At 40.5% G+C, this 19,804-nt stretch overlaps 3 protein-coding genes and 1 long non-coding RNA gene across 4 annotated transcripts in view; 2 read left to right on the top strand and 2 right to left on the bottom strand.

The window, feature by feature from the left end:
* Positions 1-3,902, top strand: part of LOC134751176 (cytochrome c oxidase subunit 4 isoform 1, mitochondrial-like) — a 222,464-nt gene extending 218,562 nt beyond the window's left edge. Inside the window, exons 3-7 of the mRNA XM_063686551.1 lie at positions 1,578-1,662; positions 1,951-2,064; positions 2,463-2,655; positions 2,959-3,105; positions 3,808-3,902. Of these exons, the coding sequence (XP_063542621.1) occupies positions 1,579-1,662; positions 1,951-2,064; positions 2,463-2,655; positions 2,959-3,092 (525 nt within the window). The 5' untranslated portion in view covers position 1,578 and the 3' untranslated portion in view covers positions 3,093-3,105; positions 3,808-3,902. The remainder of the gene's footprint in view (positions 1-1,577; positions 1,663-1,950; positions 2,065-2,462; positions 2,656-2,958; positions 3,106-3,807) is intronic.
* The window catches only part of LOC134751181 (uncharacterized), a 456,797-nt gene that overhangs the window by 302,143 nt on the left and 134,850 nt on the right, over positions 1-19,804 (bottom strand). The window lies entirely within an intron of this gene.
* Positions 5,133-12,610, top strand: LOC134751207 (uncharacterized). Its single transcript, XM_063686589.1, has 8 exons — positions 5,133-5,748; positions 6,064-6,232; positions 7,378-7,531; positions 8,875-8,988; positions 9,314-9,408; positions 10,099-10,162; positions 10,743-10,898; positions 11,750-12,610. Exons 1-8 carry the CDS (start codon positions 5,274-5,276, stop codon positions 12,608-12,610), a joined length of 2,088 nt encoding a protein of 695 aa, XP_063542659.1. The 5' UTR covers positions 5,133-5,273.
* LOC134751178 (cytochrome c oxidase subunit 4 isoform 1, mitochondrial-like) lies at positions 12,780-15,784 on the bottom strand. Its single transcript, XM_063686552.1, has 4 exons — positions 15,574-15,784; positions 14,383-14,575; positions 13,251-13,384; positions 12,780-12,853 (listed from the first exon to the last, which is right to left on the bottom strand). Exons 1-4 carry the CDS (start codon positions 15,754-15,756, stop codon positions 12,848-12,850), a joined length of 516 nt encoding a protein of 171 aa, XP_063542622.1. The 5' UTR covers positions 15,757-15,784; the 3' UTR covers positions 12,780-12,847.

The following is a 19,804-nucleotide window of genomic DNA, read 5'->3' on the forward strand; positions in this document are numbered from 1 at the left end:
GACTAAAATTGACATTCGACAAGTGCCGATCGGAATTTGGAATTTCATTTAATTCTTGAAATTACCGATGTTCTCTTGTCTTTAAGATTATTAAAACAACTTCTTTAGTAATTACGTAAGTTTATATGTAAGGTTAAGTAGTTCTGAATGGAGTTTTCTCAACATTTCCCGTTATGTAACCCATGCTATCGATTGTCATAACGTAACCTTATTTATCATCTGGTAAATAGTTATCTATAACCTATTTAATTGGTGTGCTAATCCATCCGTATTGAAAATAAAAATCTATTTAAAACTATTAGGTATAATTACTTCGTACTGCAAAGTTCTTTTAGGTTGTCATATTTTTTTAATATTTCTAATATATTTTTTTAATATCTTAGGTCATTATTTATCGAGTAACTTCATAGAAGGATAAAATTACTCTTAAATATACGAACATGCATTGTTTGTGCAAAAAGCTCAATATAAAAATTACAACTAGACTATGTACTATGTGTGTATGTAGTTTCCAAGTATAAAGCAACAGAGAAACATTTAATAGTTTGTGTGGTTACTGTTTCTTTACCTAAGTTTTTGTCTTCTATAACTATATAATATCTGGGAGAACAAACTCAAAAATGCGCGTTTTCCCAGATATAAGACCTAGCTAGATCGATTTTTTGCCCCTGAAAACCCCCATATAGTCAATTTCATCGAAATCGTTAGAGCCGTTTCCGAGATCGCCGAAATATATATTATATATACAAGAATTGCTCGTTTAAAGGTATAAGATTTAAAAACCTGCGAATATTCAATAGCAATATTTATGAAGTAAGCTGGCAAAATGTCCTTCAACTCACATTGTCTTATGTTATGATTTCTTGTGATGGTTTATTTTTTAGGGTTCCATACCCAAAGTGCAAAATCGGGACCCTATTACTAAGACTCCACTGTTCGTATGTCTGTCAGCAGGCTGTATCTCATGGACCGTGATATGTGAAATGTTGCTGCTATAACAACAAATACTATAAAGTACGGAAGCCTTGGTGGGCGAGTCAGACTCGCACTTGTCCAGTTTTTTTTACATATTTTCTATAATTATGGCGTCAGTAACTGCGTACATGATTCAGAATTATCAGGAACTTGCTTAATAACTCATTAAAAATGCCGGAATAATTTAAAGTGTGAGAATTAGAAAATTTTCTAGTATTTTAATATAGTATGCTGCATGTCATTGCTAACCAATAATGGATTAAAATCAAAACTTCAAAAAATATTTAGACCACACAGGGGTGTTAAGCAGGCAAAATTTTCCTAACTAAACACAGTTGGCAGTACCTTGGCCTTGCCAGCTTGCTTGTGGGCCTTGGCTAAGAAATATACAATTCAAGTTGCTCTGGCTCGGACACTAGGCTCAGCCTATCTTGTAGCTACGAATAATAATTGGTTCAAAAAGCCAATAAGAGAAACTACTAAAAATTTAAATTATTAATATAAATGTGATAAAAATAAATAAATAGTAAATGTAATGTTGTGACTAGTTGTATGTTTGTATAGCCAGCATTAAACATTTAAAGCATTTGCTATATTTCCAGTATGGCTAACTACCTGATGCGCAGAGCGCTGCTAGATGCAGTCCGCGTTCCTGCAGGCACCCGTGCCATGAGTCAGCTGTCGAAGGTAATATTTTATTGAAAAATTAATACCAGTCTGTTTAGTCAGTCAAATTAAATAAATTAGATCTGGGGCCCGTTTCTCAAAAGCTTGTAACTTGTAATACAAGTGGAAGTCCCTTTCTACGAAATTCGGAAGGGCTCATGTGGTCGCGTACCTGAAAATTCCAGTGGTTTTGTTGAAGTACCCTCATATTTCAATACACTACAGTCACTACACAGATGAACATTTTAATGAAATTTATCAATATTTTTCCAATTGTGCTAATGATATTACAACTTGATGTGTTCTTAGATCGGCAGCCGCGAGTGGGTCGGCTACGGCTTCAACGGACAGCCCAACTACGTGGACAGGCCTGACTTCCCCCTGCCCGCTGTCCGCTTCCGCCCCGACACCCCAGACATCAAGGTATGTTGTTGTTCCGTCGGAAAGAAGAGGGAAATCTTAAAGCCATACTATAGCCCAAAAAAGGAAGCAGTAGACCTGAACGCCTGGGCGTGGAGCCCTGCTAGAAAGAGATGCAGTGGGCTTTCATAAGATCCACATCTCGCTTCAGTCCAACAATTTGAAGATTTAAAGGAAGATCTTCCAGCATATATGCAGGATATCACAATTTAATGGTTCCATGCGATCTTGACTAAACCATCAATCATTGCCTTTATTGAGTCTTCAGATTTGGCCTCTTGGTTTAGTGGCCAGAGGTTCTATGAGCAAAGTGTCAATAACTTTGATTGTCCAGTGGACTTTTATCGTCCAATCTCGAATAAGCTTTATCTAATACAAATCTAACTAAATATTTAAAACAGGTCCTCCGCGAAAAGGAAAAGGGTGACTGGAAGAAGCTGACGCTAGAAGAGAAGAAAGCGTTGTACCGCGCCTCCTTCTGCCAGACCTTTGCTGAGTTCAAGGCTCCCACCGGGGAGTGGAAGGGAATCTTCGGATGGGGACTCGTCCTGGCCTCTCTATCTGTCTGGATCTACATGGGCATGAAGCTATTTGGTGAGTAGATCAGCAGACCTTTGAGGTCACGGCTCCCACCGGGGAGTGGAAGGGAGTTGTTGGCTAGGGACTCATCATACATCCATCGTACAAGGGCATGAAGCTGTTTGGTGAGTAGATTTAAAGTGCCCACTGCGAAGTGGGAGTAACTTAAAATCTATCTGAGAACCCTACGATAAGCCTTTTGATTAAAACAACCATTGAGAGCTAAATACCACACACACACATGTTAAACTTATAACATCCGAATTTTTGCCTCAAACAGCACATATTTCCCAAACTAAATTTCCCATGTCTTTACAGTATACAGCCCGCTGCCCGATTCCTTCAGCGAAGAGAAACAGAAGGCGCAGCTCAAGCGCATGCTGGACCTGAAGGTGAACCCCGTGGACGGTCTCGCCTCCAAGTGGGACTATGAGAACAACCGCTGGAAGTAAACTGACACTCGAGGTAACTGATTCCAGTCAATATCAATAGTAACGGATGGGTTTATTTATGCGCCAAAAACGCGCACTGTGCGTTTCTCCAGAAACTTCCTGCCTCGCACAGCTAAACTGACTATCACCCGCGGTTTCCGGACCGATACCACCTTCAAACTTTCAAGAAAAGAGCGTACGTCTGTCTTAAAGACCGGCAACGTACTTGCAACCCCTCTGGTGTTGCAGGTGTACATGGGCGATGGTAATCGCTTACCAACAGGCGATTCTTCTGCTCCTGCCTCCTTTAATATAAAAAAAACCGGCCAAGTTCGAGTCGGCCTCGCGCACGAAGGGTTCCGTACCATTACGCAAAAAACGGCAATAAAATCACGTTTGTTGTATGGGAGCCCCACTTTATTATTTATTTTATTCTGTTTTTAGTATTTGTTGTTATAGCGGCAACAGAAATACATCATCTGTGAAAATTTCAACTGTATGTAACAAAGTGCAGCAGATGCTTGTAAACACAAACTGTAAATACATAATTGACCGAGCGAAGTTAAGGTCTCCCTTTCAGCTTGGGCAATAACGCTTTCATATGTCAGACTATTCTGCTCTAAAGGTCGTACTTCTCAACTGATACTAATGAAATTCTGTGAGCGGGTTTGATAAATATACAATAGTTTTTTTTTAGCTTATAGTGCTTATAGTAATTTTCTCATTTCTGTTTCAGTTGGCGTGGTGCTATGGACCGGCTTGGGTAGAGTAGACATATGTATAATAAGAACTATCTCTGTAAGATAATAAATTGTGATTCCAATCATACAACTCTTTCATTAAATATGTATCTTCGATTTCGACCCTTCGAAAAAAAAAATACTCGGTTTAATTGCAAGCCTGTTAAGAGATTTGACCAAAAACTGATTCCTGGGATACATTAAGAATATATATGTGAATTGTGACATTTATTGCTTTCAACCGATATAACTTAACGATTCTTTATATGGATTCCGCTTCCAATCGATATTTCGAAATATATGCCCAGTTGTTAAATTTGGTCTAACGTTTCTTGGGTAAAATGAATTTAAGCTGTGGAAATTATATGGCTCAAACTGAGAATACAATACAAAAATTATATACAGATTATCAGTTTTGTACAAAAATAATGGTTAATAATTGAAACTAACTCCATTTGTCATAATCAAATCGCATACGCCAACGTGATTGGTACAAGCTAGCGATCAATTTTATTTCCTGTCGTATAAACGACACTAAAGTTTTTGGTCTGAATGTAATGTTATCAAGCTATTTCTTTATCATATATTGCAACAACAACATTAAAAGTGATTGCAATAAAATATCTAAAGGCGCTTGCTATTTTTGACTTAAGTAGGTCACAGACAGAAAATAAGGCCTAAAAATCATATTGTTTAGTATATGTCTGGCTATGTAGGTACAGTCGACCAATTTGATTCCTAGGTCACTGTAGAACCGTGTCATAATGAACTAATTTGTTTATCTTCTACGACAGTCTTAGAGGATATAACCAAACGAAGTAGCCATTAACAGGCGTTCCCCTCTGTCGAAAATAGTCGGCCAATGGTCATACACAATGTATGGACGGACGTTTATCTGACATGGCTATTTTGACGTTACGTGTACATTTGACGTTCCCCTTCCCCGCAAAAATTGGCAGACTTTGTTGTACAGCAAATTACAGACAAGGCGTCTCCGTTGGTTATATCCTCCAAGACTGGCTGCTTATTGAGTGATGTATTTACTGTATTTATCATTTATCTAGTAGTTAAAGCGACAAGGTTCTACAGTGGCCTAGGAATCAAAATGATTGACTGTACTGCCAGCAGGGCAGCAGCTCTTTCTCAAGATACATTCCAGGCACAAGAATGGTATTGTCCGAGTACAGTCAACTCCAATAATACAATCTTATCTTAAGTTTATTTCAAACATGTACCTTTTGATTTGAATGTTGTATACCTAAACAAATAGAAAACAAAATCGATAAGTGGGTAATTGCGGTTGCATTACTTATTATAATAAATTTCATGTTGAAATGGGTGTAAAGTTTATGACAAGGCAATAAAATAACAATCATTTGTAGAAGTTGTTTATTTCATTGGGACTTATTCGTAGACAATACTTGCAGAAATCATTTCAATTTCTAATTATAATTTTCCAAACATGAATAAATTTGAAGTGATACTTTTGTTAGCCGTTTTCTTGAAAACAATGACCATAACCGCATTTTCGGAGTCCACAGACACGGCTATGTTTCAGCAAACTGACGACAAAATACTAGACATCCTCGATGACTTATTCATTGCATTGAAAATTAATAGAAACTTCTCAAAACTCAAAAACGTACAAGAGTATATGTCCAAGCACAGTCTTATACAAGACGCGCTTTATAAAAACCATAAAAAATATAAAGAAACACGCGATATAAGTAAAACGAATATTAGCCATAAAATTGCTTATTACATTTCAAACATTAACGAAGTTGTTGACGAAATGATAAGGAATGAAATTGTAATAAAAGACGAAAATTACCAGAATGACGACAACACATTGAGTGAAAGACAAGACATTGTTAACTTAGCAAGAAGATTTAATTTAAATATCAAAACACTTGCTGCAAGTGTTCTTAAGTTACCAAGTAAGTACCCAGATAGAATCACGACGGGCTTTTTAAACACGCTGTTATTGCTCCCAAAAAAAAGGCGTTCAAATCTGGTTCAAATCATTTCAAGCACCTCGGCCTCGCCCGCTTAGCTACTGCGTTTGCAGCTGGATGTAGGTACGTCTGCAGGTCATGATACCGACAGTCATTTGTTCTTCTTCTTTCTTATCGTCAACTCTTGATAGAGCAGTCGTTGTCGTCACATCAGCCACGTCATGGGCAACGCCACACAAATATTCCTCGTATCTACACTTCCCTTCTTGTATCTACATTCGTGTTGTTTTTCTTTAGGCACAAATAATCTTAGCAAAGATGAGGCGCGGCGTATCTTCGAAGGCAGTAGCACGGGAATCAAGCGATATCCGTTCATGGTGAGCGTGCACGTGGCGGGGCGCTTCGTGTGCGCCGGCTCGCTGGTACACGAGAGCTTGGCGCTCAGCGCAGCCTCCTGTCTCATGCGGTAAGACATTGGTCATCACTTTAGACAAGAGTTGTAACCAAGATGAACCGAATCTTCGAAGGTATCAAGCGGTATCCGTTCATGGTAAGCATGCAACGTGGCGGGGCGCTTCGTGTGCGCCGGCTCGCTGGTACACGAGAGCTTGGCGCTCAGCGCAGCCTCCTGTCTCATGCGGTAAGACATTGGTCATCACTTTAGACAAGAGTTGTAACCAAGATGAACCGAATCTTCGAAGGTATCAAGCGGTATCCGTTCATGGTAAGCATGCAACGTGGCGGGGCGCTTCGTGTGCGCCGGCTCGCTGGTACACGAGAGCTTGGCGCTCAGCGCGGCCTCCTGTCTCATGCGGTAAGACATTGGTCATCACTTTAGACAAGAGTTGTAACCAAGATGAACCGAATCTTCGAAGGTATCAAGCGGTATCCGTTCATGGTAAGCATGCAACGTGGCGGGGCGCTTCGTGTGCGCCGGCTCGCTGGTACACGAGAGCTTGGCGCTCAGCGCAGCCTCCTGTCTCATGCGGTAAGACATTGGTCATCACTTTAGACAAGAGTTGTAACCAAGATGAACCGAATCTTCGAAGGTATCAAGCGGTATCCGTTCATGGTAAGCATGCAACGTGGCGGGGCGCTTCGTGTGCGCCGGCTCGCTGGTACACGAGAGCTTGGCGCTCAGCGCGGCCTCCTGTCTCATGCGGTAAGACATTGGTCATCACTTTAGACAAGAGTTGTAACCAAGATGAACCGAATCTTCGAAGGTATCAAGCGGTATCCGTTCATGGTAAGCATGCAACGTGGCGGGGCGCTTCGTGTGCGCCGGCTCGCTGGTACACGAGAGCTGGGCGCTCAACGCGGCCTCCTGCCTCATGCGGTGAGCTACCGTTCATATAAACTGAGAAAATAGAAGGTATCTGTGGCGGACCTGGACGCCAAAGATTCCTGCTGAGCAAGCCGGACTAATTTGATATTTTTCTTTGAGACTGTACCATAAGTTTGTCAGATATTAGGCAAGCCGGTGAGGATTGAGTTCTGTGGACACCCCGCTCCATGTGAGGATAATTCTACAAAAATGATGATTATCAGCGCCATCTGGCTTAATATAGTTTGTATATGCCTTAAGTAATATATATAGCTTTTATCCCTCAGTCCTTCAGATTTAAATGCACACGTCCAAATCCGCGTGGCCAGTGACTTCGTCAGCAAAAAGGGCCACCTCATCAACATAGACGAGCTCATCTTCCATCCTCAGTTCGACCGGAAAACTCTGGCTAACAACTTAGTGCTTCTACGGGCGAGGAAAGTGAGTCTGCCTTGTTGTACCTAAATTATTTAACCGGTTTAACAAAACTGATAAAAGATTCACAGTTGTGAAAAGTTAAGGAAAGTAGAAAGTTTCCAAAAAATTAATATAAAGTTCATATCTGGGAAACTAGTTAGTTCCTTTATTAGGCTGATCGAGGAGCTCAGCAACACTATGGTTGGATGTTCAATAGATGGAACGTTCGTAAATAACATCAGCTACGCGGACGACATGGTGTTGCTGAGCCCGTCGATCGACGCCCTTAGGACGCTGGTAAGTGTCTGTGAGCGGTATGCGGAGGCCCATGGCCTCAAGTACAATGTCTCTAAAAGTTAGCTGCTGGTCTTCAGAGGAAGAACTGTCAACTTAGACGACCAAATGTTACCTCCAGTGAGACTGAATGGCACTCCTCTTAAAGTAGTATCAGAATTTAAGTACTTGGGGCACTGGGTAACCGCATCGCTAAAAGATGACGTAGATGTGGAAAGGGAGCGTAGGGCGCTGGCAGTAAGAAGTAATATATTGATTCGTAGGTTCGCAAGATGTACTAGCAACGTTAAAATCACCCTTTTTAAGGCGTACTGCCAGTCATTTTACACTTGCAGCCTATGGATCAACTTTTTAAAAAAAACTTACAGCGCCCTACGCGTGCAATATAATAACGCTTTTAGGATGCTGTTGGGGCTGCCGCGCTATTGTAGCGCTAGCGGTATGTTCGCGGAGGCGCGCACCGACGGCTTCCACGCCATCATGCGCAAGCGGGTGGCGTCGCTAGTGCGGCGCGTGCGCGGCAGCACCAACAGCATTCTAGCCACAGTCGCAGACCGGATAGATGGCGCTTTATGGCAATATTGGAATAGCCTACATGCGTGTGATAGAATAAGTTACATAAGTCATATTAACATAGTTAAAAATATCACTATCATAGGTTAATCATTTTAGTAATAAGCTACTAATACATTATGGAAATTTTTATTCCGAAATAAATTATTATTTAATTTAATTTAATTTAATTGTTTCGTATAAATTTGAAAATATCCCTGAAACTTTCCGCAACTTTCTACAAGTTGTGTGTAAGTTCTCTACAGTCCTTGCAACAAATAGCATGCGATTTTAGATTACTTGACGGCTAAGTAGGTGCAACTTATTCAATCGAACGATGCGAATGCGCCGCGAGTGCGCCCAACGATTGCAATAGTTTGCGAGCTTTACACGAGTTGCGCTAATTAGGCGCGCAATCTAAAGCAACTTTGTAATTTTGAAATGTAAATGAGATTTTGTGATGAGGTTAATATTAAAGAATATTTCCTTCTCTCAATAATATGTACCGTTGAATGTGAAAGGCACTGCGGTTCAGAAAACAACACGTGGTAGCCATCCAGTACGACACGGCGGCAGCAAGCGCTCTGAAACCCAGTGTAGAAAACGTCGTCATACTGGGCTGGGGTCGAAGAAAGGTGAGCTGTCCACTCGCATTTAGAACCATAGACAAATATATAGAGTTACCGAATAAATTCCGGTTTTGCCAGCTATAGTAGCAGTTACCCCCTACAGTGGCTACAGTAACTTAACTGGCTACAGTAGGTAAGTGAACTGTTCACGCACGCTTCTTCGCGCATTAGAAGGACTATCAACTATAAATGGGAAACTTAAGCTGTTTCCGCACTTTGCTGCTCTTAACAGTTCACGCACTCCCTATAGTTATTTTGTTATATGACTAAATCTAATGGAAAGATAAAAAAACTTCGTTTTTGAAACCAAATATTTAATTTATTAATATAGACAGATGAAGCAGACCTCCGTGAAGAAGACAGACCGCTTTCGGAAGCAAAAGTCGAACTTTACGACTTTAGTGCCTGCCAGTATATCTACACAAAGTAAGTTAATGCTAAACTTTCAGTAGCATAATAGCTAGGAATCCGCATAATTCGCTATGTTGAAATGCATACCTACAAATGCATCCATAGAATAAGAGCGGAATTTCATTTTACTCTGGTCTGCTCAGTACGTTGCCTCCGTTTCCGCTCATAAGGCACGGACATTATTGTCAACTATACTTTTGTGTTTCTTACAACCTTACCTACTCATCAAGCATTTGTAGCTAGGACTAGGTCGTGTCCAGGATTTACTATTTATTCAGTCTTCATCTTAGAAATATAAATTTATATCTGTATCTTATAAATATACATAATTAAATATGTTCTTACCGATCATCTGACATGTAAAATAATAAATATTGCTTTTACCATTGATAAACGTCTGATTCTTATTCCTCATCAAACCAGATTGATAATATTGCATTGTCATCGGATTTACTCTCAAACGAAAACCGAAGGATAAAACTCAAATTTGAGACAGGATGAGATTACAGACAAGCACAGAGACAAGTTAAAGTAATTATTTAGCTGGCAAAGGCAGACAATTAGTCTGGTCTGGGAAAGTCAGTAGAATTAGTTTTTTAGCTATTTAGCTGCTGGCACGATTGGCTAACCCGGCTTGAACTAATAACAAGATTAGATACTGATTTGAAAATAAAAAATAAGATAGTAAGATAAATGATGTTTCAGAGATTTCGTTACTGATAAGGCTTTCTGCGCTGGGTTCGTTGACCGAGGCGCGGGCGCATGCAACGTAAGTACCTATCACACTACAGTCACTTACCTTCTTACTTCGTCATTCTTGGAGACTCGAACCAGCCCGCCACCCCTAAACTTGATACTTCCCTGCAAGACTGGTCCAAGGCTTTGACGTGGTCAGTCGCGTAAATGTTGTCAGATATTAGGTACAGAAATTGAAACTTGTAGTTTTATACAATGGGGTCCTGAATGCACGCCGCGCTTATGAGCGCTTAACTTCAAACTCGGATAAATTTGTCAGTTTTTGCGATTTTGGTATTAAGAAAAGGTAATAAGGTATATATTTCCTGAGATGGTTGAATGGATTTTTCAAAATATATAAATTAAAAAAATAGACCTGTTAAATCTCACCGAGTAAAACACGCCGTAGCAGACTCCAGACTACACGGCTCTTCCGAATAGACGGCTTATATATCTAATGCAAGCCATGTAACAAGATGCTACAAGGCTATCGGTATTACGATATTTTATTGATATTGCAAGTACCTAGGGATAATTTTTGGGACAGACTTTGTCAGTTGGCTTTCAAGAAAAATATGTATTCAGATATTTCTCCTTTTATGTATGATTGGCAGCACGATGCCGGCGGACCGGCGCTGGTGGACAACGTATTGGTTGGAGTTATCAGCTTCGGCTCCCCACACTGCGGCGCCGCTGAAGCACCAACGGTGTTCACTCGCGTCGGCCCCTATGACAAGTGGATCGGAAGCGTGTTCCAGAAGCTTGCCCAGGTAACAAACCACGGCACTTGTTGCCAACGTAGGAGTTATAGCTTCAGCTCCCCCAATCTCCGTTGTAACCACAGTCTTTAGCAGCCTCGGTATCATCGATAAGTGAGTCGACAGCGTCTTTCAGGGCGCGTAGCTAACGTGCCAATCGTTAACGCTCCGCAGCGTATCGTAGTCATCTCTCTCTATCACTCTTCCCTACTAGTGCGACAGTGACAGTTGCGTTTCTTTCGGTACGGAGCGTTAATGATTGCACGTTGGCTACGCTACCAGGTAATACCGACCTACACGTCGGCACTGGTCACCAACGCGCTGATTGAAAGGGTTCCCACGCTCATTCAACAACCGTCTTTTTGTTGGTACACAATAGTTTTATGTACTTGGTATAGGATAAATGAAGGGTACACGGAAAGAACATGTCTAGTCACTTAAGTAACATTTTGAGTAATCGCGGTTTTAAAATTTGGAACCATGTCAAAATGTATGGTAATTCGGTGACCAGGTCCTTTTTAACAAAAAAAAGTTGTGTTACATATATTATATAATACAGTGGTAGCAAAAGATATAACCAATAGTTCATTAAGAGCTCTACATTTTAAAATGAAAATCTCATTTTCCGAAAAAAGTGACTAGACATGTTCTTTCCGTGTACCCTTCAAATAGTTTAGTTTAAAATTATTATTCTTCATACGCAATGCTTTCGCGTCGAGTGTTGAGTTTTTCTAATACATAGCTCTTTATGTAGGTACATTTAGATAGATACCCAGTGTTTCCTACTCGTTGGTGCAAATGTTTGCTTCAGTGATTAACGTTTGTTATTCATCGTCATTTTCTAAAGATTCCATTGTTTACAGAATTCAAAAATCACATCGGTGACAAATGAACTGAGGGACTTTACTGAAAATTATGAAAAGGAGGAAATTCTAAACTTAGACGAAGCTATGAAGGATGTATACCGAGAGAACTTCAATGTCAATGACGTACTTTACGGACCGATAGAGACTTTAGACGAAAACGAAAACCCTATCGTATTTAACCAATCATTCTTGCGTGATTTCCCAAGCGACCAAAGCTTGTTCCCTAATCCAGAATTTGTGGCAAACTTACAAACTGAAACTCCGAAACCAATTATCCCCGAGATACCAGACGAGTACTGGAGAGATGTGTCGTCAAACGAACAGACAGATCCGACAAGCGAGAATTATGCACCTGAAGATCAACATGATGCAAGAACAATGACAACAAATTTAGCATATAGCTCACAAGGTATTTACGAAGACATCGACGAGTCTACAAATGAATATATTACAACAGAAGCAAGTTTGGGTGAAAATTACTTTGACAATACACTTAATTACATCAAAACAAACCCTGGAGAAAACTGTGCTATTGAATATATTTCATGCAAAAAAGGTAATAAGAAAGGACCGAAAGCTTCTAATAGTATACTACGCGAAAATCCAAAAGGTTTTGATGGTAATGATTATGATCAGACAGACCCAATAAGATATCAATACCCAGGAAGAGACCAAATTGAACTAAAGCAATCAAGAAAATCTAAAATTGAAAGTGTTCAAGAAGATGAAATGGCAGTAGTTGTAATGTTGGATTCTGGTACTACTGAGAGAATTGAAGTGCATAAGAACGATCCCGTTTACGAAAGTGGATTTAAAGTGTTAGAAGCCAAAATTCTTCAAGCTCGGGAGCTTGTTTAGACTTTTAACAAGGATGATCTTAAAATTGGTATATTCTATTAATCATGATGATAATGTGTATTTTTTCCAAATTAAATGCACATAAATTTCAATATTGTTGATGTAGGTATTGTAGTATTTTTTGTAGTGTACACTATTTACTTGTGTTATAAATGAAAACTCTTACATCGGTCCGAAACGTATATTCAACACAGTACTCCAATAACAACAGGGCATACTGAATTCCAATCCTGCAGCTTATTTCTGAAACAATAGAAATATTCATATTAAATCTACACGTACCTAGAAACTGCACTTGTAATCTAAACAGAGTGATGTTCGCTACATTTACTATTTCCCCAATTAAAGTTGAGGTCAGGTAAAGATCTCGGCAGAGAAATCTTTAATTGGCTGCTCCCGCTCTAGACGTATTAACTTTTTTTCTTCGTGCCAGTTCCAGCCTATCACTTTTACCTGCGTGATTTGGCACTAGACGGCACGCTTACCTTCCAACGGTCGTTGTTATAGTCTCACAGAGAAAATAGTCCGTCGCGTTCGATCGACTGCACGGCATCTTGGCAATAAAGCTGTTTGCTGATGAAGAGTGTCTCTCGATCAGCAGATTGGCTTTTACAATACACAAGCTGCACTGCTCTTTTACCTTCCAGCAGTCGTTGTCGTAATCCCACAGAGAGGACAAGCCGTCGATCGGGTTGGCGCGTATCTCCAGCATGCGGCGAAGCTGCGCCATTTGCGACTCCAGGGAATAGGAGTCCGGCCAATTGGGCTCCGCGACTGCAATCCAAAATTTTCATTTAAAATTGTTGAAGTCAAATGGATGTTCAGGCGTTTAAGTTTGCGATTACGATGCCGATCCGAATTCTGGTTTGTTCTGATAAGTTTTTCGGAACTTAAGTACGAAATATCTTTTAATATTTATCAATAGCTAGCGAAGGAAAGCATCGTGAGGAAATCTACATACATGCGCTGATAAATTTACATTAAGGAAATAAAAAAATCGTAACGCCCCCAATCCTCTTTGGTGTAGAAGTGCAGTTTCAAAATTTACGTAACCTACGTCCTCAATTTTCGAGTCCTATAGTTATTTGTGCAACAAGAGAAGATAGGAAAGTTGGTTTTTCTTGCGAGTGTTGATTTTGAGTCCCGAGTAACCGAAAGATTCTATAATTGAAACACGAGCGAAGCGAGTGATTCTAAGTTAGAATCTTGAGCGTAGCGAGGAACTCAAAAACACGAGATGTAAAATAACTTTGCTCTCTTGTTGCACATATAATTTTTCACCTCAGTAGTGAGAACATATTAAAGGTTAAAATGTATTTCGAATTTGTAATAGGCCCCGAAGGGCCTAAAGTATGAAGTGGGAGTTCATGGCCTTTACTAAATTAAAAAACTACTTTGTTTCACTCCCTGGAGTGAGGAAAGTCGTACTTTCGTCACTCCAGGGAGTGACGAAAGTAGGCTTGTACGAGCTGCTGAGGTGAAAAATTTTTCGTGCGCAGCGCTGCTACACAACTGTTCTGAGCAGGCATTAAAGGCACAATCTAGTCAGCGAAGAGAAGTATAACTATGAACAAGACAAGGAATTCCTTGTCTCCTCCTCCCTAAGGAGGGGGGAGATTACCGAACGGGATGGTCTTAGAAATGCTACTTTTAGTAGATGTCTCACACATGTCTCAGAAACACCTATAGTATAGGTATCTACTTTTAGACGTCGTATCTATTCTCTGACATAAAAAGAAGGAGAGGTATACGTATAATATTAGGTGACTTACTGAAGTGGCGGTATATCATCTGATGCCAGAACACCCACGACACGAAGAACAGGCCGCCGCCGATGACGATCTTCCAGTGGTGCGTGGGGTGCTGGAACTCCGAGAAGGTCTGGCAAAACGACGCGCGGTATAACGCCTTCTTTTCTTCGCAGCACAGCATCTTCCAGTCGCCGCACTCTTTTTGGCGGAGGGCCTGAAATTTGTGTTTATGATGTATAAAAGTTGGGGTAATTTGTAACTTTTTCCAGGTTTGCATAACTTAAACCAAAGAGGATATAATAAGATAGAGCAGTACTGTCGTAGTAAATTTTGTAACCACTGTAAATTCACTGCCATCTATCGACATACTTTAAAACTAAAAATGAAGATTTATAAAAATACGTTCAAATGTATTTAAATATGGATAAATGATTTTTTTATTTGCATTAATTATTTTTATATGATTTTGACCCATGTTCTTCAACGGATATGCGTTAAAATTATAAGTAACAAACGAAACCGTCAACGCCCTCTATACGAGAGTAGGCCAAAACTAGTGGCGCCATCTGATCGAGAATCAAATTTTCGTGATTTTCGAGTCACGTTTTTTCCTTAGACTGTATCCATCTATTACGGAGTTATATCTATCTTTGCTTAAACTAAGCTTATTTTGGTAAATGAGTCGAATTTTATTTTGTTATAGTTTTATTGTCAGATATTAATAAAGTTTGATAAGTTTGAAGAGCTCTTCATTCTGGGTGGAATACATAATGTAATAAATAAGGTGTCACTGTCAATCGATTCATAGTTGTAACTTTTAGTCTAACCTAGGCTACTAATATTATAAGTATAGGCATAGAGGTTTTATTAGGATCGGTCCCACCTCCACTTGATATTTGAGTTAAGGTACCAAAGTACTTACCAGCAGTAAATAAGCAGCAGTAAGCAGTAAATGTAAGTATTTATTTACTGCTGTGGCACGACGACCCGAAGTGGGTCTTGGCCCCCGACACCAAAAACCTCATGTTTCTCTGTCCAAATTACAAAACCGTTTCTGAGTTGAGAGTACTCCAGACAGTTCAGACCAGACGAGTGCACGATCGACACCTATCCTACGGCTTGAGCTATCGTAGTCTGGCGGCTTTCGTTTCTTCAATGATGTTCGCTAGATCTAAATATATATCTCTAAATAAACGACGAAAAGGGTTTTACCGCAATATCCCTAGTGTTCTCCTTAAACCGAATCGCCGGGAACGGAAAGTGCGGGTCATCTTTATAGTTATACCCCCCATTATGGCCATACCCTACTACATCCCTGGTCCCAATCCTGCACCGATTGGTTATAGTCCTGGCGTACCGGATGGCCGGGGAAAACCGGGATTTTAACATTACCATTGTTGTCAGACTGTCGATTGACAATAATTGACAACGACTGAAAGCAATTTGAATTGACGTTTTCGTTTTGTTAGTGGCCGGTGACGTAGAGTTGAAATAGGTTGTAGTGATTGTAATTATTGTAGTTATTTTAGTTTTTATTGTACCTAATTTACCTACTTTACTACAGTCCCCAGTTCAACAGGCGGATAGGATTTATTCCATGGTTTTCGTTGGAATTGTTCGGACGAGTTAAATGGTAACTGAAAAATCAGCCCTAAATGACATAACTTCATTGTACTTACACAACAAAGGCTTATCTAAAATTTACAGAAAATGAGATACAATACAAAGGCGAACCCTAATCCCTATAAATAAGGATATCATTTAAATCTCTACTATATACTGGATTTTCATTGTGTGAAAATTCGAAGTTTTGAAAACTGTCCAATAGTAGTCGAGTGGTTACTGGTTAGGTTGGCGGCATCCAATTCCGAGGCCGTGGTTCGAACCCCGAATCATACTATAGCTGTTACCTCCTGGAAAAGATACCTAAGTAAACTTGCATTCATCTGCTAATAAATTCAAAGAAGACCTTGATATCTATCTTGGGCAGTGCCTAATATACCCAAACTAACCACCTCGTTCGTACGTCTATTTGCCTCTCCAACGCTCTTGTATATTCGAGTCATAAAGAAGAAGATAGACGAAACGATGTTTGCGGTAGCACCACTCTAGGCTTCTACAGGCCTTGCAACAAATTGCATGCGATTTTAGATAATGAGGGCTAACGCGTATGTATTCGCCGCTAGGGGCGCTAGTGTAGATGGTGGTCTTTTCCATAGTTGGAAATGTCAAATGTCACTTGTCACTTCAATGACTGACAGCTGTTCTTTAGTCTTTTGGACCACCATCAACAGAGGCGCCAACTGGTGAGCAAAAAGACGATAGCCCTCATTGCTGGCTAAATAGGAGCAACGAATACGAGTACAATCGATCGATCAAATGCCGCTATATGTATACAGGTCTAATCGCAAATCGCATGCGATTGTCGTTATCGGTGACGTTTGGAGAGGCCAATACATGGAGACTACTATATAAAGGAGCCAAATCTCTATGTATGAAAAGTGTCCATCAAAAAACAGTAATTAGGCGGCGCCACCATAAACCGAAATACTACCAAAAACAACCTACGTAATTTGGTCGGGTCATTTGTTGCCTTATATGGTTCATGTTATACTCATATCCCAGAGCCGAACTAGCGCCACCGGAGAGATTAGGAACTATTATTTAAAGCTTAACGCGGTCACTTTTACAACAATTCTGCCATAAGAGATTGCGATCCTTTCTATACCATCCATAGCTGAAAGCGGTCACTTTTGCAACAATTCTGCCATAAGAGATTGGCATCCTTTCTATACCATCCATAGGCCAATAGTGAGACATACAGAGGGCTTTCCTCGGACATCGAAAATCTAAATTTGTTTATCTGTTTCTTCATCGCTTAAACATAAAGAGCGATAGAGACAGTCAGGCAGATAGAGATAACGTTTAGTTAGGTATTTGATGTTCGCAGTAGACCCTCAGGAAGGTAATAAAAACTTTCAAAATGGTGCAAGTTGTTACATTTGCTATCGAGAACATCTGACGAAAGATGGGAAGCGGATTGCAGCGGGATGCAATTTGCTATTGTACCGAAAATTAGTAATGCTAATGCACTAAAATGCGAGAGCGTGCTCCACACCGCCATATGTCGATCAATGCGAGCGGCGCGGGAGCTGGTCGAGAAATATTTGTTTTTAATTTATTTACCTACTCCCAAGTTTTTTTAAACGTAATGATTTTTTTTACCAGAAATATCCCTCTGGTAGAGTTGTGCCGTTCCCGGGAACGTGCCCCATTTTGTATGGGGAAATTACGCGAGTGGAAAAAAAGAAAAATCGATGTAAGAAAGGATAAAATTAAATACCCTCTCCACCATTTTATTTGCGCCAGCAACTGATTTATTTGAGGTCGGTGTCACTGTCAGAAAAGCGTCAACAAACTGTCACCTAAATGCCGACCCTGGTGCGTTATGATAAGAAATAAGAAAGGAAGCTGTCCATTAGTTGTTTGGGGGTATTATTGACGGGTATTGTAACATTTGGCTTGGTAAACTATTTGCTTGTTACGTGCGAATGTGAGTATATATGGTCCATACTTTGACTATTTTATTTTAGTCGACATCTTATCAGCCAGAATAAATGGAAACGCCAATTTTCAGAATCAGCGTAAAATATTTTCAAATGGCTTGGGTACGGTGACAGCTGTCATCTTCGAACGATTTATAACCTTAAAACGCAAAATTGCATCGAGATAATAGCTGTCCCCATACCCAAACTATGTGAAAAATACTATAATTACACACTACCAGCTCTCGGCCCATTATGATAAGTTTTCAAAGGATACGCCGAGTGTAGCGAAGCGTGAACCCTGGACCGCGCGTATATATAACGTCTGCCCACCACGAATCCATAGTTCTGTTATCAGTTCACAACCCTATAAACATGAAGTGCGCGGTAAGTCGAATTTGAGATTGGTATAGTCGCCATTAGATATATCAGTGCGGCCGAGGTGCTCAAAAATATCTGAACACGCACACTAACGCCTTGACAATAGACGCGCTTCGATATATCTGATGACGACTGTATTTCACATTGCACCCAATCCAATGTGGGCCCTAATAACGTTTGAAATGGATTTGACTCGGCCCTCGAGTTGTGAATGTGAGCGTGTCGAACGGAAACACGAGGAAATCGGCGTTATATGTGTTATGTTACTCAAATAGATGATGTACCTAGCTCGAAAAGCAGCCAAGTTCAAGTGGGACTGGGCTGGTCATGTCTGCCGCATGTCGAATGACTTGTGGGCCAGGATAACCACGGGGTGCCCCACGAGTCAAACCGGGAATCCGGCAGACCTCGTCGGCGATGGCGGGATAACTTATCCTTTTTGAGAGACTGGACAGATGTAGCTCAAAACCGGGACGAATGGAAGAAGAAGGGGAGGCCTTTGCCCAGCAGTGGGACACAATAGGCTAACAATAACAATATAAGATAATATCATTAATGAGTAAAAAACAAAAACAAATTTTGCTGACGTCTGCCAATCTGGAGTTCAACCGGGAATCAACCATGTATATACTTTAGTTTGTTTTGAGCGGTAATCCAGTTACCATACAAATTATGGCACTGTGCAACGCCATCTATAGTTTAAATTATGTCAGATGATTTTTTCGGGTTCGGGCCCTAATCTGTTAAACTAATACCTTTGTGTATATTAGAACGAATTGATTTTATAAAAATAAGCGTAGAAAATTTTTGAGATCTGTTTTTCTGGACCTACATCTACAGTGACGCCAACTGGTGAGCACACAAATGGTAGCCCTTATTGACGTCTTTGCCGGTTCATAATGGGCGGTAGCCGCGCGCGTCAGTTGACGTCAAAGTGCTAACTCTGTTTACCTACTCCACAGGTCGCCATCGTTCTGGCCCTCTTCGGAGTGGCGACTGCTGTCCCCATGGGTTATCCATCCCTGGGCTGGGGTCTCGGTATGTATTCCCATACACATATGAATTCTTTTACTAATATGAACCATCATAAGTAATACGAAGTAGCGCAAAGCATAACTCGCAATTGAAATAATTTGGTAATTTAAGGCTCTTGTAATCAACCATAGTTAAGGCATTTGATCATTAGGTAGGTATAATATTCAATTTGTTGCACCTATTGGTAATAATGGACAATGTGTCGAAAATCGCGTGTGGCACCGCTGCACCGCGCGCGCGCGGTACGGTGCCAAACGTGGGTCATTTGTTGCACCTCTTGGTAATTATCGGACAATTTATAGAAAATCACAAGCGAGGTCTCATAAGTGTAGATGTCAATAATTACTCCAAGTCGTAAGTTGTGTATATCAAATCGTACCTACTTTTGTCAATGATTTCATCAACTAACTATAACTCCCACAGGTCCCGTCCTGCTTCCCAGCTCCGTGTCCTACAGCTCAAGCGTCATCAACCACGGCGTC

This window comes from Cydia strobilella, chromosome 21, assembly GCF_947568885.1.
Source record: "Cydia strobilella chromosome 21, ilCydStro3.1, whole genome shotgun sequence".
Lineage (NCBI taxonomy): Eukaryota > Metazoa > Arthropoda > Insecta > Lepidoptera > Tortricidae > Cydia > Cydia strobilella.

What these genes read in the sequence shown, in the direction of transcription:
- LOC134751207 (XM_063686589.1), top strand. Translation starts at nt 5,274, where the DNA reads ATGAATAAATTTGAAGTGATACTTTTGTTAGCCGTTTTCTTGAAAACA. An exon ending in TGGGCTGGGGTCGAAGAAAG is followed by an intron (nt 8,989 to 9,313) that starts GTGAGCTGTCCA and finishes TTATTAATATAG; the next exon opens with ACAGATGAAGCAGACCTCCG. An exon ending in TGCCAGTATATCTACACAAA is followed by an intron (nt 9,409 to 10,098) that starts GTAAGTTAATGC and finishes ATGATGTTTCAG; the next exon opens with AGATTTCGTTACTGATAAGG.
- LOC134751178 (XM_063686552.1), bottom strand. Translation starts at nt 15,756, where the DNA reads ATGGTAATGTTAAAATCCCGGTTTTCCCCGGCCATCCGGTACGCCAGG. An exon ending in AGAACACTAGGGATATTGCG is followed by an intron (nt 14,576 to 15,573) that starts GTAAAACCCTTT and finishes CACAAATTTCAG; the next exon opens with GCCCTCCGCCAAAAAGAGTG. An exon ending in GATGATATACCGCCACTTCA is followed by an intron (nt 13,385 to 14,382) that starts GTAAGTCACCTA and finishes TTTGGATTGCAG; the next exon opens with TCGCGGAGCCCAATTGGCCG.